The following is a 24,290-nucleotide window of genomic DNA, read 5'->3' on the forward strand; positions in this document are numbered from 1 at the left end:
CCCCCTAGGTCAGTGAATGGCGCTCTGTCCGGCTAGAGAGGGGATTTGCTGGGCAGCTGCTCGTGAGCGTGGTTACCTAATGGCTGCTTCGCCCCTGAGGCTGTGCCTGGCTCTTCGGGAGCCAGTTCACAAGGGAGAGGCCGCCCGGCAACACTCCCCTCCGGCCAGGCAGAACACCACTCCCCAATCTAGCGGTATCCCGAAGGCGACAAGCAACGTGAGCGCTCCCCCCCCCGGCTCCTGCGATTTGGCACTTTCGGGATAACGCTAAGTCAGTGAGCGGTGCTCTGCCTGGCTGGAGGGGGGGTTGTCCAGGGGGTTTATTTTCGGGGGTGGGCTTATATTTTTGCCCACGTGAAAAATGTGGCAAGGCTTTAGTTTCAGGACAGGTCGTATTTTCAGGGAAACACGGTATGACCTAATGATACATACATAAAAACATAATGACACCCTGAAACTATACAGATTTGAATATCTTTTTTCATTATCAAACATAACATAATAAATATTTTATGTATATTATATTTTATAGAGAGTTAATTTAGAATAGTGGTTAATGGCACCAGTTATAATATGTAGTATAAGTTCTCGTTCTGCCTAAAACATGAAACTAGCTTGATGTCTTTGGACAGCCTTTATCAGCTGATGAAAGCAATTGCAAATCATTTTTAAAAGTGTTGCCAAGAAAGCTGTACAGGCTCATCCACATAGTTATTATGAGTCAAGATTCAAAGGTACACACATCCAAAGGCACACACACACTATATATCCACCCATCACAGATCTTTATCTTGGGCAGAAGAGCTCTAACTGGGATTAACTCAGGGTTCCCAAGTGGCCAATATTGATGTCCACAAGGATCAATCAGACTAACCACAAGGTCCACAATATTAGCTATAATAGTGTCGTAGTAGTAGTAGTAGTAGTAGTAGTAGTAGTCATAGCAGCAGCAGTAGTAGTACAGATAGTCCTCAATTTACGACAGTTCAGTGACTGTTCAACTGCACTGAAAGAAGTGACTTATGACTGTTTTTCAGTTATAACTATTCCAGCAACCCCATGATCACATGATCAAAATTCAGATGCTTGGCAACTGGTTCATATTTATGACTGTTGTAGTGTCCCAGGGTCATGTGATCACCTTTTTCAACCTTCTGAAAAGCAAAGTCAATGGGGAAGCCAGATTGACTTTGGCTTCCCCAAAGCTTTCTGATTTATCAACTGCAGTGATTCACTTAACAATTGTGGCAAGAAATGTCGTAAAATGGAGGAGGGGAACTCACTTAACAAATGTCTCACTTAAGGACAGAAATTTTGGGCTTAATTGTGGTCATATGTTGGGGACTAACTGTAGTATAAAAGTAGTATTTATTAAATTATTTTCATATAATAAATATGTGGAGGTTGATGAAGAATCTTCAGAAACGCGTCAAGGAAATGAAGAGTTTGGAGACCTCTGAATTAGCTGGACTAGTTCTGTAAAATTATGTTAAATTATAAAGTAAAAACATAGCTAAAATCTTAATGCTAAATTCAAGGAGCACTAAGTTTACAACTCTGCTGGCTAAATTTCAATATATCTTACAGAATTGGATCTCTGCCATTTGGAATTAATAATGCCTCATAAATAATCTTCAAAAAAGGAAGGAAAAGCCATCTTTGATAGACTGTCATTGAAAATGTTATTTAAAACTAAGCAATCACATAGTTATTTCAATTCTATCATATTACCAATAATTTCATCAGGAACATATGTTAGCAGCACAATTTAGCTACAATTATTGAATGTTTTTTCACTTTCATAACAAATTAGGCAATGCATAGCTGATGCATCTGAAAAAAGTTACTTCACAAAGTCACAAGCCTTAAGGCAAAGCACTTGGTGTCATAATCCAAACCATCCCTGATTGAAATTCAAAGGCAAAGGGAGTCAACTGTGAACCAAATTGCCTTTATTTCTTATCATCTTTATTTGGTCATCCAGATGCTAAACTATGGACTTTCACTGAAGCATTTAAATGCTTAAAAGTATTCTGAAAACCAATAAAAAATCTGTAATATTCATTGTACTAAGGGAGGAGACAACAAATTCTACATTGCTACACCTATGTACTGCATAAGCTTTGTATGTTCCAAATGATAGTTCATCTCAGCTACCTTGTAATGGCCAACCAATCAACATTTTTATTGTTTTGCCTAGAATTCAAGTATACAGTTACCATTTGGGGGAAGAATAATGAGGTTAATGGCTCATCCAGAATTTCTGTTTATATGAAAAATGGCCATGTTCCTATAAGGACAGATGAAAGAGTATAAACATTACCACAGGAGTGACCCTTCTTATCATACAATTCCATTTTTGGATACTGGATGGTATTAATTATTAGTTATTTCCCAAAATAGATTTGTAATAAAAATGCCCTGGTGAAGGTCTACAAACACAAAACAAACTATGGTCACATGTTGTAGTTAATTTTCTTATCCACAATTTCAGCCATAGTTAGTCAGACAACATGAACATTTACTATTTATTGTGTCAAGAAATTTTCAATAAACTTATAATCACAGTTTGGAGTATTAATGTAAAGCGGACTATTAACTTGGAGCAGCGAGTTAAAAACATTGAGAAAACATTGAGATTGGATCGCTTCTGTATGTCTGAAACAAATATCCAACTGACAAAAACCTTTGAAATACAAAAAAATGCTTGCAAAACAGCTTATTATGTAACATTAAATATTAGCAACACAATTTGTACATTTATATTTTAGTAGTCTCACAAATCTAATCAGTAAGATAAAGCTGAAAATCAGTCAAAAAATTCAATGAGAACCCAACTTGCATAAACATCAGACTGATATATCAACATTAATAGATGGTTAATATGCATTAAGACACTTGAAAAGTAAATAATTAACAAATACAAAAACTAGAATGCCAGTATATTATTGAAAATGCTGCAATAGTATTAGGTGCTTTGTAGGCAAAGGTATAAAACAGCCCCAAACAATTTCAATGAACATGGCATCTGCAGTAAATTAGTTACACTTAATTTTACTGGTTTCATATAAATAACCACCCATCAAGCCCTGCTAAGCTGCCTCACTGTAGCAAGGGGCAAGGATTTCCTGGGTGGGATGATCAAAGATCATCAAAGTATAGGCTAAGAATATATACTTCCACACAGGGTCACTCAAGCATGAGGGGCACCCCATATGGCCAGCTACAGCAAGCACAAACCCCTACCCAGAAGGCTGTGATACAAGAAGATGCTGGGGGCAGAACATTTTAGTAGCAACAACAAAGACATCACTTCATACTGTACAGGAGAAGACAATAGTAAATCACTCATGTAGTTTGCAAGGAAAAATCACATAGATCAATATGATACGGTGACTGATGGAAAACCCTAAGTCAGATGGTATTCAAAATGCTACTATAAACAAGCCAAAACTCTTTTGGAATGGTAACGGTATCTATGACACGGTTAGATTAAAATCTTTGAGACAGCTGGTTGTTGATGTTGCCATGCAGCGAAAAAACCTTTAGTTGCAAAAAGAGAATTACACTGGAATATGGAATATAAGAACACAGGAAAGCTCAACATAGTGGAAGATGAAATGAACTGACTACATATTAACATCTTAGACAGCAGCAAACAACTTACAAATTTCTGCCAATCTAGCGGTGTCTCCATTGCTGCCACTGCATTTAAACAACCCAGATAAAGGTGATATACACAAGTATTGCCAGACAGATACAAATAAATTAAACTGGCTGTAGTGTATTATTGATACAAGGAGGTGGAAGAGCTCCGTTATTACAGAAAAGACATGGCCAGGGGCTGACTGTAGAATAAATCAGGAACTGCTTGTCAGAGTGTGGCTCAGAACAGGAGCTGAAAAAGGCACATACTTGGAACCACTGAAACAAATGAGGGAGTTTCATTTAATATATACAAGTGAAAATATAATTTATAACCTACAAAACTTAAGTCTGTGCATCTCCTTAATGCTCATCCACCCAAACTCTATTTCCCTCATTTTTGCTTGTGCTGTCTTCCAGCTTCTTTTTCTCTCTTTATCTTAATGGCTGATAATGGAATGCCTGTGAGTTCTCCGTGCTGTCTTACTGCCAAATAAAGCCTTTAACGCATACAATTCCACTGTCCAGTATCTGAACACAACACAGCCTGCTCTCCATATGTTCACAAGCTACTCCGGGATTTTCTTCCTGCTCTTTCTTCTCATCTCAAGGCCAGAATCTCTGGACTTGCAGGCGCCACTTCATGTTTACCAGGTGACGTCCTCTCCAGCATCATCTCCAGCGGCATCTGCAATATAACACCCACCCCTCCTCTGATTTTCCTGCCTCTTTTTATATTCCCTGTCCTGGATCTATATCTGCCATTCTATAGGCACCTTGCAACATTTCTCCCTTTTTACCTATAGGCTTGTGGTATTGTGCCGACTCATCTGCCTTCCTAAAAAAAATTACCTTGGCTCAGACTCAACCACATTCCTTGGTAAGGAACTTCAACCTGCCACACTGTTAACTTACAAATCTGTAAGTCAAGCTAAAGAGGAGGAGTAAAGCTAATTATTTTCCATGATATAATTTGAGCATATGCTTACCAATTTCAAGAACATCAGGAATCATTTTCGAGTCCTGAATCTCACTGATAGGGAACCAGGGGAAATATGGAATGATATCAAACAAGTTGTAGATGAATGTAGATGTCAAATTGCCAAAAACAGAGAAGCTGAAGCCAAGAAAGACAAAAATCTCAGGAAGGAACTTAGCAAAGAATTTCCGAGAGCTATTAGAAGAGATGAGGAGAAGTATTCCAGGAATATCCATAAAGACACTAAAGACACATAAACTGATGTGGAAAAAAACAAAAATCATCCAAAATTATCTAAAGTCAGAAGAAGGTTTTAATTTCAAATTGGTTTGCTAAAGAATAGCCAATGAACAGAAACAACTGATTCAAGGGAGATTAAACAAAAATGAAAATATTGAAAATGAATATATTGAAAATTGTAAACTGGTATAACAGAGAGGTCAAAATCCTTATCTTAGAATATATTTATTTTCAAGATTCTCTAGTACTAGAAGGTAAAGTTAGATCAGAACTCTAATCATTGAACGATTTCAGGAATTGATGGAATATCTACAGAAATATGACAGTAATAGAAGAAGGATCGGTAAGGTTCTAAGGTTTTTTGCTGTCGTATTTTTATGACAGCATATCTGAACAATGACATAGTCGCCAATAGATTGGAAGACTTTGGTCTACATACCAAAACCAATCGAAGGAGACTTAAAAGAGCAGGCAAAATAGTTTAGCATAATTTAATCACATACCTGGAAAGAGAAATGTCAGATGTTCAAGCTGTGTTATAAAGAAGCTACAACAGTGCCACGGTAGTGCTGATGCACAAGGATAACCAAGAGTACAAAAAATCCTAAACGAACCCTGAGTGTGTGCTTTGCTTATTATGAAAAGGTTGTTGATTATTTCAACTACATCAAGCTGTTGAATGACATTAGGAAAATGAAAATTCCAGACTATCTCATGGTCACCAAAACCATGACAAAAAGCAACAGTCCAGACAGAATAGATGGGCCCCAGGTTGGCAAAGGAATACAGGTAAGTCTTCAACTTATTTCATTTAGTGACTGTTCAAAGTTGCAACAGCATTGAAAAAAGTAACATGATTGTTTTTCACTTATGACCAATTCATCATCCTCAAGGTCATGTGATCAAAATTAAAATGCTTGGCAACTGATTCAGTATTTACGATGGTTGCAATGTCCCAGGGTCATGCAATTATTTTACTAACTTAACAGCTGAGATTCACTTAATAACTATGACAAGCAAGGTCATAAAATGGGGCAAAATTCACTTACAACTGTATTGCTTAGCAACAGAAATTTTGGGCTCAACTGTGGTCTTAAACTGAGGACTACTTGTAACAGTTGATACTAACTCATTTATTTAACATGTGTGCTGAATATACATTGCAGGAAGCTGGATTGGAAAAACATGATCGCAACTATCAGATGGGAGGAAGAAACGTCAATATCCTGCATTATGCTAATGATGCTGCTCAGATAGCCTGCACTCTCTAGTAATGAGTCAAGGAGGACAGTAAAAAAATGGGACTAAGATTAAGCAAAGAACCCTAAACTAATGACAACAGGTACAGCAACTAGCCTCAGAACTGACAGTAAAGATACTGAAATTGTATCTTTTGCTTTTAAGATCTCCTACCAACACTGAAGGAACCAACAGTTGAAGAAATACACTGCAAACCAGGACTTGACCTCCCCCCCGATATCAGAATCACCACCGACTTCTGCTCCTTCCGACAAAAACTGAAGACTCACCTGTTTCGCTTAGCCGGCTTGGCCCATTCATAGTCTTATCTTACCTCCTGGCAGATATTTTTAATTGGGTATTTTTAGGGGTTATTTTAAACATTGTTTTAATTGCTTTACTTTAGGTACAGTTTTTACAGCCTCCTCTTTTAAGTATTTAGTATTTATTTATGTTTGTATTTATTCTCATGTATTTATGTGTTTTAATCTGACTGTACACCGCCCCGAGTCCCTTTTGGAAGAGGGGGCGGTATAAAAGTTTGAAATAAAGTAAAGTAAGTAAAAGACTTGGTACAGTAACAATGAAGACTTTGGAAAATATATTCAGATGCCGGGAGGGGATTATATTCATAAATCTAATAGTGGAAGCAATGGTTTTCTCTGTGACATTTACAGAAGCAGAGACTAGAAAGAGTATTGATACTTTTAAATATAGGTGTTGGAGAAAACTTCTGAGCATACTATGGATAGCTAATTACTGTACAAATCCAAAGTTCTCATTTGACATGTAAATGACTCATAAACTCAAATGGTTAAACATCCAGCTCTTTTGAGAAATCTATAATGCTGGTAAAGATGAAAGAAAAAACAGTAAGAACAAACAGAAGCATGGTGGATGGACTTGCTGGAGAAGGTATCTATGTGGTCACTAAGATTTGATACCAAATTGATGACACCTAACCAATACAGAAACAGATACTGTACATTAAAGTTGTGCTAAGAATCTAGAAAGATTACTAAATGTATTCTTCATAGGAAAAAAAAACAGCTTTTTAGGAGAAGATAGTAAATGGCAGGAAAAACTGTCCTGTAATAAAAATAATTCTGTCCTACTTAAAAAAAATAAGGAAAAAGTAAAGCACAGACATATATAAACATAAGTTCTTTATCATTTATGGCATGACAGGATGCTGTTGTCATTTTGTGATTTGGTTCTTGTAGATGGTAACCTATGTTTTTCAGTCCAATGTTCTTTTCATGTTCTTTATTTCGACCCTCGGTGTCTTAGGTCCACTTGGCCCAATGCAACTGTTCCCACACTGGCAATTTATTTTGCAAACTGCCTTTGTTCTTGGTTTTGAAAGTTTAGCCTTATTAAACTTCGTTTTATCTTGTTCACTATTTCTTGTTTTATCGTGTTCACTATTTTAAAACTTTTTTTGTCCAGTATTTCTCCAAGAATATCAATTCTGTTTTTGCAAATTTGAATCAGAGCTGCGCATGCAGTATCAGTAAAAATTACAGATTCTTATATAAATATTCTTCAAAAAAAAAGAAAGACTAACCGTGAGGCATTAAAAATGACTAGATTATTTATTTAAATGTATGATAAATATATTCAATGTTTTTGAAGCAGGATATTCCCAAAACTAACCTTCTGGCCATACCATAAGCACACATCCTCCCAAACTTCCTGCAGACTACTCCTGAGGTAGTCAAGCATCACCTGGTCCAGTACTGCTCTTGGAGAGAAGCCACTGTCATGCATACCAATGTGATATCAGTAATTATATCTGCAATTTGCAGTGGTCTAAAACTTCAGTGCTAGATTCCTACTCATATTGGCATGAGCCCACAGCATTTGACAGTATTTGGCATCCAAACAAAATACTGGGCCAGACCTGAGCATTAAGCATATCATAGAAAACATACAGTGTTAAGTGTAGTTTGGGATACACATTCTCATATTTAAGTTTGATCACATATTTAAAAAGTTCTACAAAAACATGTTCTAATTTGCAGCATCCTTTGCGGTTTTAGAAAAGGAGATTCTTAAGATTCAAGGAGATGAAGGGCATGCAATAGTTTAGGACTTATTTTAAATGTATGGAACTTCGGTTCCTTATTAACATTTCTCTCAGAAATGTTTCCTCTCAGAAATTCAGGTAAGTTTTCAAATGAAAACTATTTTCAAATGAAAATAGACAGGCTTCAACACTTCTATTATAGGAAATATGCTCAGAAATATGCAGAGCATGGCATTTCTCCTATTCTGGCAAAATATGATTAAAATGAAGGCCTTTTATTTTTCAGACTTTATTGTCAATCCTGTTCTTTTACAACTGGGCGCCTATAGACATGCAGACATTTGGAAGAATATTACAAATATTCTTTGTGGGGGGGGGACCACAAATTTCAACTGTCAAGGCTTCACAAAATCAATGGGAGAAAATGTATTGTATTCTTATATTGCCAACATTATAGTCTCAGGGCGTTGGATGAGAGCTTCAAAAATTCCAAGTGTCTAAAACTCCTCTCTGTTTGTGCCAGTTGGGAACAAAGCCAGAACTCTGCTTTAGCAGAGGTAATAAGTTATGGAGCCACTGTCATAATATATGGCCTCATTCACAGGTTGTGCATTCAACTCTTATAATGTTATACATTCTATTTGTATTAAAGAAGGAAGTAAACAAAGCTGCAAAAGTTGCATGATTAAGAATTTTAATAATATTTTTCTTCTACATTTTTGCAGCAGAAAAATGGAACAAAATAGCCAGAATGAATACAAAAAATAATCTCACATATTTTTAAAGTTCCCTATAATATATGGTATATTCATATCATGAAAGCATTTCATATTTCCTGCCCAAGAAATTCTACATATGCAGATAAATGTTTATCTTTCTTTTCATTCTAAATAGTACGGTGCCTATAATTCATTCTAAATAGTACAAACTTCTCTTGCCTTCTCAGTCCCACATTTTCTAAAGCAGGGATATCAATCCCAAGGCCCGTGGGCCAGATTCAGCCTGCGGGGCCACGCTGAAACAGCAAAGGACCAGCCCGCGGTGCCTCTGCCAGTGAAGATAGAGCTCTGTTTTCGCTGGCAGAGGGTTGCAGGAGGATGTCCCAGCCAAAAACAGAGCTTAGGAGCCCGTTTTCTCTGGCAGAGCGCTCGGGTCAATACTGACACCCCCAACACACATGATGTCAAGCTGGCCATGCCCACCCTGGGCCCCAAGGTCAAACACAACCCTATGCGGCCCTCAATGAAATCGAGTTTGACACCCCTGTTCTAAAGCATTTATAATGAATCTAAAACATTGCGTTGTCCTAGAGATGTTTTGTACATATTTGTCTTACAACATACGTTTTCTATCATAATACATGACTCTATTCTTATTAGCTATTTTGTAATATAAACTCACTTTCTAAGAATAAGTGGATGATTCTAAATCAGTCAAAGGCAATCATGAAATTATCCTTTCTAACTACAGCTATTTCCTGAATTTCAAAGCTTTGTGGATTGTGTCCAGGGAGCAGATAATGGATCAAGAAAGAATTGTGATACTGAGTAAATAAGAGCCCGTGGAACATTCCAAATGATTACTTTCCATCTGTCAAAGCCAGCTTGCCCGTTACCAATGCTAGAATGCAAAATTTTCAGTTAAGATGGCAGATAATTAGCAGGTTTTCTCAACATGCACATAAACAAGTCTCATTTCAATATAGCCTTACATAAATGTCTAAAGAGAACAAAATGATATCCATGATTTCTGAAGAGCCATGTAACAGAAACCGTCTTTATCTTAGCATTTTATTCAGGACACAGCTCAAGTCACAGCTGGCTGAAAGTTTATGGCCTGAAGTAAAGGACAAGATAAGCACCCTTTGATATGCAGAAATAACTAGATTGGGAATTTAAATTCAATACTGAAAATATTGGCATGTAGTATCTCAAAATGTTCGTCTGAAAGTGCTAGATAAGTGGGACAAACTGAAGGAGAAAAATGGTACACAGCCAAAAGAAGCAAGCGTTTTACACATGATGGAATTAGAGCAGATCCGTTCCAGGCCGAGCAAGGGAGTAGCAAACTTGGCTGATTCAGGAAAATAGCAAATTATGTTAGCAGAGAACTATTCCTCCCAAAGGAGAACCAGGAGAAGAAAAAATAATACATGCTACAGAAGAGATCAGTTGACCCACGACTGCTATTTTGAAGGGACAACTCTGATTATTTTTTAAGTGCAGAAGAATAGCTACCACTTTAAAAAAAAAACAATTCCCTATCCAATTTCCCTTCGGCCACCAGGGTCCAAAATAATTATTCCATTTGTGTGGAAGGAAGGAATCCATGTGACTTTCAAGACACTTGCATTTTCCAATGCATTTGTATATAATTGCAAAAAAGTATTCTTCAAACCTTTCTGGTTTTAGGAATGGCAGCAAAACTTACTAAGTTTCTAATTTACCATGCGAAAAGAGAAAGGAAAAAGAAGAGGAGGAGCATGATGCTTAAAAGCCCATACATACAGTATCTTTATGCATTTTAACAAATGTTCACAGTCCATGTAAACTTACTGACACTGTCAAAAAGACACAAGGGTAAAAATCTGGAGGTAACATTTATATTGGCTCTCTTACTCTCCCATGGGAATGTCAATAATGAAAACTAACTCACATCTGGAAACAACCTTGGATTTAAGCAATGTTAAAAATGGACCATGCAAGCTAAAAATATATACTTTTTTAGGTCTATTTCTCAAGAAGGGAGCTACTCTTCATTTAAAATACACATCCTTAATTATTGCTTTGTAAAACATAAACCATAGTTTAACTCTGTTTTCATTCAGAGCCCTGAACATAAAGACAAATTTAAAAGTAATCCAGAATTTTTGTTTTAAAATTGCAAATTATGCACCATGAAGTTTTGCTCTACAGCTATGTCACAAACTATAACAGATGTGTTTTACCTCTGTTTAAATATTTAGTCAGCAAACTAAAGGGCTAAAAAGAGAAGGCCAGAGTGATTTAATTCTTAAATCAGGGTGGTCTATTGGTAACTTTTGGTACCATTGGTGTTGCTGTGGGAACAAAAATGAAACCAGGTGCCATCAAATTCAAGTTAAAGATTTTGTGCTTTTTTAAACAATCTTAAACTAAGTTTCCATAAACTTTTTAACTGATACTACTACAAAAATTGACTATTTTATAACAAGAAAGGAATTATAAGTTATCCATAGACCATCAAATTCTACCTGCAACAAATTTAAATTGATTGGCACCTATTCTTTATAAATAAGACTGTTATAAATATACATCATATTCACCAAAATACAGTATATATTGGTATTATGCTTCTTTGACTAAGCTAAAGTAAAGGCATTGCATAAAGGTTTTACCAGATTTAAATTTAATTTTACATTTTAAACTATATTCTAATCTAAATAATGTTTTTATTTCAGCAGTCAATCACTGCATTGGACTTGTAAAAAGAAGAGCAAGATAGAAACTTAATATTGTCCAGACTGTAAGGTTTTATCCCACTTTGTGATTAAAACTTTGAAAATAATCTTCCCCCCCTCCCTCCCAAAACCCCCTGCATTTTAAAGCATAATATATTACAAACATGGATGTTTGCTGACCAAATTTCTACTTGTGATTTTATCAATCAGTTTTCTGTTAGAAATATTTAAAAAAAAAACTGATGTATGTTCATATTAATGTAAGTCTGTAAATGACTGTTAATATTTGTTTTTATAGACAATCACAGAAGTCAATGTCACATGTCCATTAATAGATAATCTAATATTCAACTGCATTTACAGAAAATACCTGGCAAATTTGAAATTAATTGAATAATAATAATTCAATTAAAATTGTTGCATATTCTTTAGATGTATACATATTGTGCCTCAAATCAGTCAACTCCTGGCAACTCTATGGACTTTGTGCAATTTTCTTGGCAAAGTTTTCAGAAGTAGTTTACCACTTAATTCTTCCTAGGGCCGAGAGGGAGTAACTGGCCCCAAAGCACCTAAACAACCTAAAATACTATTCCCTTGGCCTCTAAGCTTGCATTGGTAACCAAAATAAAAAAACAGCACAGTCCAGAATTAAGAACAGAAAGAAGCAAGGACTACCTCCCAAATATATAGAACGTACCTTGCAGATGAAAAACGAAAGTCAAGTTTATGATAAACATGAAGACATCCAAGAAATTTTCTTGGCAATAATATAGGGGAGGATTAGCACCAAGATTTTTTTTATTTCCAATCTAATTCCAGAGTCCTGGGATCTCCTGAATGGCATGTCTTCCAAGAACTTTAAGCTTAGCTTTTTGCTTAGCTTTTTGTTATCAATCAGCCTAAGCTTTACTATAATTTAAATCAGGGGTGTCCAAACTTGGGAACTTTAAGACTTGTGGACTTCAACTCCCAGAATTCCCCAGCCAGGCTGGCTGGGGAATTCTGGGAGTTGAAGTCCACAAGTCTTAAAGTTCCCAAGTTTGGACACCCCTGATTTAAAGAATGCCATTACACAATACTATGTTCCAACCAATGTAGATAACATGACTTTTGTCTGAACTGAATTTATAACACAAGAGAGAGAGGCTCTATCTGCAAAAAAAAAAGGCAAGTAAAATGCATTTCAGTTCCAAGGAACAAATAAAACACCACACACTTTGGCTTACAACCCCAGGGTAAGCAGGTTTTTCCAACACCAGCAGCAAGTATGAGTTACAGTAGCCCAAACCATGCCTTAGAACAGGGGTGTCCAAACTTGGCAACTTTAAGACTTGTGGACTTCAACTTCCAGAATTCCCCAGCCAGTGCTGGCTGGGGAATTCTGGAAGTTGAAGTCCACAAGTCTTAAAGTTGCCAAGTTTGGACACCCCTGCCTTAGAAATAACCATATGAAACATATACTGTGATACATCAATATAGATATATTATTTAGGACCTGATTTCACCTGAACCGCAATAATAAATTTGATAATTTTTTAAAAAAATATTACTTATTTATTTATGATAAATAAAAATATATAATTAGCAGGAGCTTCAGAATGATAAAATTATGGAATGCAGGAGTTCATCAGGACCTTTAAAATAATCTTGTTCAATCCATGACTATCGCATCCCAATAGATGGCCTTCCAGTTTGTGTTAAAATACCTCCTGTGAATGAGGAATGCTGTTACCATTAATTTTCCCTGTACCTAACCAAAACATATTTCCTATTAAGTTCATTGTTTATTGTCCTATCTTCTGGAACAATTCTAAACATCTGGTCTTGTCAGCAAATTTGATATTCATATTTTCTAATCTCATCCACTTCACTCATAAATAAGGCGACAGGACACATCCTAGAAGACCTGAAGCTCTAACTCAACATTTATATCCAGCTTAACATGCAGCTACTGATTTTTGTTGAGTTATTCAACCATATAATGTCCATAGTCCAACTCACTTTTTCTCACCATTTCTATTAGGATATCAGAGGAAATTTTGTTGGACATTTTATTGAAGTCAAAGTACAAATTGTTTATTATCTCCCTGTGGTCAGCTCAATTTTGAACTTTTGCAGTTCATACTGCAAAATATTTTTTCCTTGCAGTTTGTCCCATCTAGAGATTTTAGTCTGTTACAACCTAACTATGCATGTATGCAGAGCAACCTTAAACTATTTGATGTACTTCATACTTTTATTTCAAACTTTTCTTTTAGAAAAAGCAAGCTGGCTTATTACCACACAATAATAATTAGCATTAAGCAAGGTTTATTGAGCAATTTAACCACAAAGATTGTTGCATCAAATATATCTTCAACAAAGCTTAAAAATGTCAGGTTTCAATCCAAAGTATACAACAATACAAAAGGAGAACTTTATTGACATCAAAGAATGAATAAGCTCTTAACTATTGCTAGGGTGTCTTTGAAATTAATAGCCCCAGCTTAAACATTTTCCTATTAAACATCCTGAAAATAAATGAATAGAACCATGGAACTGTTCTTTTTTCAGATTAGCACTTGTAAGTATTTGAAATATGTAACAAAAATATACAGCATTACATGAAATTTACCATCATTATACTTCCTTTACAGTTATTTTAGTTAGGGTTTCAAGTTAAGTCGCTGGCGTGTAATTATGAAATTATTGTTCTGATCCTCTGCTTACTTTGAAAGTGATTAATCAAAGTCAGAGAAAGCCAACCATCAAGTCAAGTATGTTTCAAATTTCCTATTCAAGGATAAAACTAAAAAGATGAGCTAATTTTGTTTTAATTAAATCCTCATTTAGAAGTTTGAAATAAATGTTTTCTATTTAGGTTTCAATTAGACTTGAGTTGTAGTCCAGATTTCATATATTCTTTCCTTCTGCTACTCTATTACACATTCCCAATTATGTTTTCCTAGTTATACACACAACTACATAAAAGATTTCAAATATTTTTGTCTAGATTTAGTTAACAATATACATTTTAAGTCCCACAATTAAGACTGTTTCCCAGAATTGCAGAAACCTGGGCCAAGGCTCAGGTTTGTAAACTCAATGAAAAATTCCTGCCTAGTCAATTATATTTCTTTTCAGACTGGCATGCATTTTCCCATTTAAAACAGGACAGAGGAAGAAAGACAAAGCCCCAGCCAATCTGGAAAACGATTGTGCTCTGGGCAAAATCAGTTTCAAACACCAACAACTTTAGGAAAGAAGGGGGGGATTCCTTTCTCATCACTCAACCTTCTCTATAACATCATATGAAAAGACAGGAGTGTCTTTATTCTTTCATTAGAACAAAGTATGGTATTTGCCAAACTTAAGTGTTTCTCCAGTGTATTGGACTGGAGTCAGGTTCCCATGCTCCAAAGGCATCTGTGAAGGATGCTTCTTTTTTTTAAAAAAAAAAATCTTCCTGTCTAAATCTAGGAAAGGACTCTAGATGAAAGTACACTATGGATGTTAAATGCAGTTTGTACAGATCTGTGCAAAAAGACATGTTATAATATTTTCATTTTGGATGCAAGCACTAAAGGAATGCATAGTGGAGCAAAGCATGAAGTTAAATGGTAGCCCCAATTACTAATAAATCATTTTAAAGTTCTACTGTACTTTTAAAAAAATTTCTAAGGTTATTACTCAGTTCTAATCAGAATAAGTTTAACATATTTTTAAAATAATAAATGCATCCTCAAAGTTAAACTTTGCCATGTTTATTGGATTTTGTGATTTAGACCTCATAAGGTGATCAATAAAAATTTCAATGTATACTGTTGATCATGCTTTATTGTTTTGAATTGATTGAAAAGTGGAATGTATGTCTTTTTCCATAAACATTAACTCCAAGCATGCTTTGCAGTAGCCTCTTCAAAAGCAATTAACCTCCCTAGAGGAATCAGGGGTGGATCAATGGAGGAGTTATAATGTGAGTAAACAATCTGCAGTGGCAGCTTTATAGGAAACTACAATTTCAGGTGCAATGGTCTTTGTAGAACAAAGGTAAGAATATACCTTTCTTATGTTTTAATTACCAATCATGTTATATATTACTCAGCATTATCTTGGGAATTTGGAAGAATATCCAGTTGCCGAATATTACTCCAATCATAAAAAGGAGGGGGGGATGTTAGAAAACTACAGCCAAAAGTATTCAAAGATAACATTGTTTTTCCTGCACTTTTTATTAGGATACCAGTTTCCAATGGAAAGCCGCGATCTAGGATAAAGCTATAAGGCAATATAAACAACATCAAGAACTCTGAAGAAAGGCAGCTGCTTGTAAGATACACTGGAAAGAAACTAGTGATCACAAGCAGATTAGTCCATGGTGGCAGTGACACAAGCTAAGCAGGAGGTATGGATAATCTGGGTAAGTGCCATGGAAAAATAAATATCATGATTGGACTTCAGGCAAATGGAAACATTTCAAATTGGCTTCCTACGGTATTCTGTGGAACATATGATGTCCACATGTCCATTACCAACAATTTCAGCACAGAATACAATAAAAGGCAAATGCTGGATATATTTTCAAGATATTGCATTACAAGCTTCTCTCAAGACAAAAAAAGCATAAATTAGGGGAGGGGGCAAATTTGCAATGCTAGCTTGCTTATACAAAAGGCTGGCAATCTTTTCTTGGAGCACCACCAGGGTTGAAGCCTTTTTGGAAAGCTTATGTGGGTGTAATTTAAAGGATAAAGGAAGGAACATTAAAAGTTATCCCAGAGTTAGGTTCCAACTGGGCTTCAGAGGCCTCCCCTCTATTTTTTGCTATGCTAAATACTTGCAAGATTGATAGGGATCCTATATCTCTTAATTCTTGGTATAGAACATGTATGAATGTTTTATATCCAGACACAATGCATATATGAAATTCATTCATCAAAGTATACTTTGCCATTTTGGGTTTTCCAGAATTATCCATGCGGGAACTATATGAATGGAATGTTTTTGTGTGTATATGCACACATAAATACACACGCACACATATACATATGCTTAAGAGCATTTTGAAGTAGAATGTGTTTTTACTATCAAATTTGTCTATTAACATGACCACTGAAATGTTAAGTGTATGAGGTCATTAACCTTAATATCAGATAACCTTAATATTTTCTGCCTTACAGTCAGAAAAATGGTCAAATAGATGATTCCCTGTCCGAATTTAGACCTCCCTAGCATTTCTCTTCAAACACTTTTCTCCCAATATAATTGCAAAGGTAAGCAACATAGTTTGAGCAGAAAATTGCTTGGGGAAAAGAAAGTGCAAGTGGAAAGAATTTCAGCTTTCATTAGTCATGCAAATGTTGTTCAAGACAAAAATACCCAGTCCAGTCTTGGTTTAAATATGTTAAACATAATCCATATTTAAGCAGCTGTCATTACATCTGCCTGAGCCCTGAAGTTTGTTTTAATTTAGAACATGGTACCGTAATCTCCACCAAACTAGCAGAGTGCAGTGGTTAAGATTTTAGAGTAGCATGAAGAGGGCCCAGGTTTGTGAGCTACCCACAGCGACAGTAGCTCACAAGGTGACTTTGGATCAATCACCACTTTACATACTAATAACATTTATATAATTCTCGCCACAAAGAGAAAGAAAAGGGATAGCTTACTATGTATGCCTACTTTGAGCTATAGAAGGAAAAATAGAATATATATATAAATTAATCTTTAAAATCTATTACAAAGCAAACATTTGCAGAAATATGAAGAAGTTTTACAATCAGTTTACAGCACTCTGATTGCCACTACCTTTCCAGCCATCAGAATATGTTCATTTTATATAAAGAACTGATATATATTCCCAGACCGATAGCCCTACAGTTCTTTTAATAGTGTCTTTCAATCCAAAATCCTTTCCTTACCTTTGCACAAATTTTAGCACAACTCCTTGAGTAGCTAGTGTGTGGTTAGAAAGAGGAAGCTATGCTTGTTTGCATGGAATCTGCTATTTCCGCCCCTGCCAAAACACTTGTTTAAAAAGTCATGTAATATCTCTATTAGACTGTAAATGCAATTGACAAGGAAATGGCCTACTGACAAAGCACTACCTTTGTGGCAGCGCCAACCAGCCTACAGCAAAATAGCATACAGAATAACTTCAGCATGCATTCCCAAGTAACAAAATAGTGTTTTACATAAATACCACAGAATCTAAGCAAGATCCAGAAAAAGCAATGAAAGTTTGCCCAAGCTTTCATGCTTGCCTGTATCAATTGAATGTCTTAACTAAAACAAAATAGAAAAGCATCTACATATGTCCAGGAATCTTATGAAGTTGGATCATATAACACTGGGAAAACTATCACAACCGAAATCTGTGTATTTCTTCTTAACCACTGTAACAACTCTCTAATAAAAATTAAGAAGAACTATGGGATATCAAATATACAAAAGAATATTAACTGCATACAAGCCCTTAAAGACCAGAACACAAATTATTAACAAGAACATGTGTTCCATGTAAAACATTTTTTAAGAAAACGGTTTTGTCCTTTAATACATTTGATTACAAGGATTAAAAAGCTGTCAGTTTGAAAAATAGACCCTTTAGTTAAAAGTAGCTATTTCATACTAAAAGAAATACTTTTAATATAATTCTTTTCATTTAGTGCCTTTTATAAGCAATTATGTTAAAATTATAAGCAATTATGTTAAAATTATAAACAATTATGTTACAATTATTCCAGATATTCTCAAGAAAATATTTTATTTATTTAATTTATAAGCCACCCTTCCCACAAACAAGGCGACTCTGTGTAGCTTAAGGTAAAGGTAAAGGTTCCCCTTGCTAGTGTGCTAGTTGTTCCCGACTGTCTGAAGACATCTCTGTGGTCATGTGGCTGGCATGACTAAACATGAAAGGCGCACAGAATGCTGTTACCTTCCCATCAAAGGTGGTCCCTATTTTTCTACTTGCATTTTTTACATGCTTTCGAACTGCTAGTTTCGCAGAAGCTGGGACAAGAAACGGGAGCTCACTCTGTTACGCAACACTAAGGATTCGAAATGTCGAACTGCCGACCTTTCTGATTGACAAGCTTGGCCACTGAGCGTCCCTCTGCATAGCTTACAAACAGTAAAAAGATGAATATAGAAGCAACTACAATTGCAATACTTTATAAAATGTTTTTATTAAATGGAAGTGTTGTTTAACTATTACAGACAATATCTAGCATTATTGTGGATGTCTCTTTTTCTAATATGTCTTATTATGAATTGTTGGTTTATATTGGTCCACTAGTTTAGACATTGCACTGAGCAATAAACTATGATTTACAAATCACAGCTGCTAGTTTCATACTATACAGTCTGTTCCTACTATTGCAATCAAGCATTTTCCTTACTAGTAGGACACAAGAACAGAAACTAAATGTTAAAAATAATATATTTAACAGCCCAAGTATAGATTTAAAACTTTTCCCCCAATGCTAAAACAGTAGGTGTTTAATTCTGAAGGGTTTTTCTCATTATACTAGCAAGGAAACCATGCTCCCTCAGGAAGTACCTTTAAAAATGTGATGAGACTTACACAAATGATTTTGGAGGAAATAATAGCCCGACTGAAAAATCTGAAGTCTTGAGTTTAGAATTTAAAAATATATAAAGTTCTTTTCTCTCTTTCTCATTATGCTCTGATATCCACTGTTTCAACATCCTTGAGTGAAACATAATGACATCTAAAGGATGTGCTCTGGCTTGAGAAAGTAGCTGCAGTTTAATATCTGAGACTACTGGCAATTAGTCTCCTTTCAAATTATGAATCAAATAATATTGCCTATTAGCTCAAGAAAAAAGAACTTGCCACTATCACCTCCATCCCTAACCTTTTAAAAACCACAATTATTTATCAGCTATGATATTTAAAAACTGTGCTGAATGGGTAAAATTATTGTCCCTTATGAATGCCAGCTGTACTTGTACCAAAGTGACAACTCCTAAATGCTAAAATTAGCTAACACATAATCAAATGTCAAAAAGGAATCGTAACAATAAAGATGGCATTTTTAAAAATAGTTGCACACTTAAAATGTATTACACAATTTAAAGCAGCAATTATTTTTCCTAAACCGTTTGAAAACTTTCCTTTAAATATCATAAGCATAAGCATAGCATAAAATACTTTAACACCCTCTGTCACTGTAACAATTGCATAAAATGCAGCTTAGCCAAGTACTGCTTCTACTTTTCAATGAAAACAGCTTACAAAGCTATTATACAAAAACTCACAATTTCTGTTTCTTACCCTCATTGGATGAATATCAGCATATGGTGGCTTTCCTTCAGCCATTTCTATTGAAGTAATACCAAGGGACCAGATGTCTGCCACACAGTTATAACCAATTTCTTGTATTACTTCTGGAGCCATCCAAAATGGAGTACCTATGACGGTATTGCGTTTTGCCATTGTATCCTGTAAAACAATTATTTAACTTAATACAAAGTATGCAGCATTTTTGGACTGACGATAGCTCAACACGCTCACATGCATGAAAAGGCAATCATATCAGCCTCTGTAATCATCAAGCATCCCCAAACCTCTGAACTTACACTTAACAGCAACAACCATCAGTCAAAGGTTTTTCTTTACTAGTTTATCACTCAAATGTTAAAATCAATTTGTTCAATAGAATCCTGCACTAAACTGTTTACATTACGATCATTAGCAATAGCATTTAGATTTACCCTTTTTCTCCAAAAATATGACCTCCCCGGATAATAAGCCCAATCGGGCTTTTGAGCACTTGTGGTAAAATAAGCCCTTCCCTGAAAATATTGCAACACAGCTTGCCACCTCTTGCATCTCAAAAATAATAAGACCTCCCCAAAAATAAGGCCAAGTGCTTATTTCGGGGGGGGGGGGGTCAAAAGAAAATAAGGCCCTGCCTTATTTTGGGGCAAACATGGTACATACCACTCCATAATGTTTTACAGCATTCTCTGAGCAGTTTACAATGTCAACATATTGCCCCCATCAATCTGGATCCTTTTTTTACTGCTCTCTGAAGGATGGAAAGCTGAGTCAACCTTAAGTTAGTCATGATCAAACTTTTGGCTTTGGGCAGAATTAGCCTGCAGTACTGCATTCTAACCACTGTACCACCACAGCTCCTCTACCATTATCTTTCAGAGCATTATAAAATATATATAGTAAGTTGCACTTTATTCAAAATTTATACAGGAAATCCCTGTTTGGACGAACATTGAAAATGCCCCTAAACAACTAATGCAACAACTGTACCTAACCAAGAACCTTAATCTTCAAATCCTTCTACATTACAGAAAAAGACTTAAGAAACAATGAACCTAAACCTTCTTTAGAATTATCCTATTTAATGCTGCAATTCAATAGCTCATTGGACAAAGCTGCCTCTACCAGTATACACCACATATGAACTGTAAATAATCCCATGAAACTGATGTCAAACTGATTTTAATTGGAAAAACACTTATATGACCTCACTACTTAAAGACATGTTATCTTTCAAAAGCCTCTGATATCTTATTACTGAAAAATAGCAAATGCAATATTTATTTGTTGAGTGTACTAACATATAAAATATATCTTATTTTTTACACTTACAGTTAACTGTCCAGCCACTCCAAAATCAGCTAACTTGGCATGTCCTTCAGTATTCAAGAGAATGTTCCCAGCCTTTATATCTCTATGTATTTTTCTCATGAAGTGCAAATATTCAAGTCCTTTAAGGGTAGATTTAAGAATGGTTGCAATTTCATCTTCTGTAAGCTGTTAAAAAAAAAGTACCAAGATTGCTCTTTGGTATACTCACATTCCAAGTGATTGCACATTTATACAAACTCAGTGAATCAAACTACAACCCAAAATTACTTATGTGGCATACAAATACTGTACAAAATATTTTTTAAATTGTAGTAAGGCTTTATCAAGGATCCATTCATGCCATCTGGATTCTTTGAGACTACATAAAATTGTGAATCAGTCAACAAGTTCAGGAAGGAGAAATAAGTATTAACAACAAACATTACAGATTAAAACCTAAACAATTATCTAAGAAGAAATGCCAAAGAGATTGTAAGAATTTATGTCTGGATTTTGAATTGAACTCAATTTTCTATATATTCGAAATGAAATTAAGTAAGTTTAGGGTGAAAACTCTTCAGATACTATCTTTGGGATATAGAGCTACACCAACACAGGAAACATAAATGTCAATATGATATATCACAATTAGAGCCCCATTTCATAGATATGAAGTTATCTAATTATTTTTCTTAAGATGAAGCTCACTCAAAATTTTCTAAAATAATGTTTATTCAACATGTTTATTCTTTCTAAATGTTTATTCTATTTCTGCTTTAAATTTGGGCTTTACTAAAGCCCAAATTTCCTAAGAGGTCCTCAAGAGGGTGTGCATAAGCGCACCAGCATGCCTACTGTCCCTGTCCTACTGTCCCAATTGATATGTACCGTATTTTTCAGAGTATAAGATGCACTTTCCCCCCCAAAAGAGGCTGAAAATCTGGGTGCGTCTTATACACTGAATACAGCATCTTTTGCCTCCCGAAACCCTGCCCCCTTCACCAAAATGGCCGTGCATAGCCTTTAGGAGGCTTTCAGAGAGCTCCTGGGGGCTGGGGAGGGCAGAAATGAGCAAAGAAATTGGCCTTTTTTGCTTAATTTTGCCCCCCGCACCCAGGAGCACTCCACAAGCCTCCTAAAGGCTATGCATGCCCTTTTTTTTGACAAAAAACAGGCACATTTTTGCAAATGGTTTTGGGGAGGCTCCACCCCCCAGGAGCACTCTACAAGCCTCCAAAAGGCTATTAATGCCCTTTTTTGGAAAAAAAAAAACGGGCCCATTTTTGCAAAAAACGGGCCATTTTGGGAGGTCTGCAGAGTGCAAAAACTTTTTTTTTTTAATTTGCCTCTTCAAAAATATGGTACTCATTTTATGTGTTCATGGCCATGTTATACTTATTGATATCCATCTATTTGTACCAATCTCATGTGAAAATGTCCGTGTCTATACTAATACTTGTTACCTTGTACACGTTGATAAATATATGTGTAAGTTTGTGGTATATATGTGCTTTTTTATTTTTGTACTGAACTCAATTAAAATTATATCAAATGAAATGAAATAACATTGCATAAATATAACTTGCCAATACCATCCAAAATCCTTGTGTCACTACAATAGAAATAAGTCATTTTTCAGAGAAGTTGTTTCTTAACCAGCCATCTCTGATTTCAAGATTCATGTTTTAAGTGGTTTAAGTGTTTCATGTTTGTCCCTTCAAGATACATTCCAAATTTGAAGAACAATTTGATGTGGCAATAAATAAAGTACTCAAAAGTAAATTCAAGAAGGTAAAAATAATATTAAGATACTAAAAATAATACTGAAGTGACTTCAATAGAGCAATGTATATAGAGATACCAGTCAGAACAAAGAGTAGAATTTTTTTAAAAGCAGAGATATTTTTAACAGAGTGTTTCTTAAGGAAAAATCAAAGAGTTTTTAATGTTAATGTTAATGAATGTGAGATAAGATATACTGAAGGGATATAGTCTCGTTTCAGTTATTCAATTTTCAGTTAAATTATCCAATTTGTACATTCAAAATCTGAGTCTAATCTTATTTGTGAGCCAATGAATTTAAAATGGCATGAGAAAATCTAAATCCCTTTTCGAAATAGCCTTATCAAAATCTGACAAAGTACTGGCAAAATTAACATCATCCCCTTCTCTACTAATGCTCTTTACAAGACATCAACATTTCTTGAAGAATTTAAAGGAACTATATGTTATTAGTTCAAGGGACCTATATAAACAAATTCCTAGAGCAAAAATTTCAGATATAATCTTTTATAAAATATAACTTACCGTTTTATTTCGTAATCTAATTATGTCAGAGACAGAACCAGCTCCACAGTACTCCATAACAATCCAGAGGTCTGTGTTCTTAAAATAGCTGCCATAGTACTTGACAACATAAGGACTAAACATAAAAACATGGCTGTCAACATATTGAAGTTAATCTTTAAAGATATTAGGAAGCAGTTCAATATTTTTTCCCTGAGTAGGTGCCCCATTTTTAAATGTTGTAAGATGCATTAATCTTCAAAGAACAAAACATACTTACTGAGCACCTGAGAATGATAAAGCCCTTAACACATATTACTCACCAATTTGTATAAGAACACCGTCTTTTCAAATATTTGTATAAGACAAGAGTAAGGGAAATATTCTCAACTGAAAAGTATCTATACACGCAAGTAAGTGCAATTTGAAAAATAGGTGGGGTTTTTTCTGGAAGATAAAATATGATTACCACTATCCAAAAATCTGTATATTTGTTTAGCAAAGAGAGAGCCAATTTCCTCATTAGGATGACCCAAATGATTTTACAAGCTTTTGAGTTTTTACAAAAAAAAAAGTCAGAAAGTAATTCAGAATTTTGCATGAGGTTTGCAATCCAGGCAATATATTGAGTCTACTGACTGAATGCTTCTGCCTATAGCTTCTAGTACAACTGCTGATCAACTGCCCCAAACATCACACTGATACCAAGGAAACCTTATGAAACACCCTTTGTGGTTTCCAATTTCCAACCAGCAAGGGTGTTCCAGATGCATGTCTGTCCACAATTCACAATTAACTGACTTTGTTCAAAATGCTCCCTAAGGTATAAGTT

The 24,290-nt window shown here is 35.2% G+C and overlaps 1 protein-coding gene across 1 annotated transcript in view; it reads right to left on the bottom strand.

Annotated features, from left to right (window-relative positions):
- Positions 1 to 24,290, bottom strand: part of STK3 (serine/threonine kinase 3) — a 124,162-nt gene that overhangs the window by 82,075 nt on the left and 17,797 nt on the right. The window contains exons 4-6 of the mRNA XM_081950331.1: positions 23,480 to 23,594; positions 21,194 to 21,358; positions 19,856 to 20,023 (exon numbers count right to left, since the gene is read on the bottom strand). Coding sequence (XP_081806457.1) covers positions 19,856 to 20,023; positions 21,194 to 21,358; positions 23,480 to 23,594 — 448 coding nt within the window. The remainder of the gene's footprint in view (positions 1 to 19,855; positions 20,024 to 21,193; positions 21,359 to 23,479; positions 23,595 to 24,290) is intronic.

Source organism: Natrix helvetica, assembly GCF_964273705.1.
Source record: "Natrix helvetica genome assembly, chromosome: 4".
Lineage (NCBI taxonomy): Eukaryota > Metazoa > Chordata > Lepidosauria > Squamata > Natricidae > Natrix > Natrix helvetica.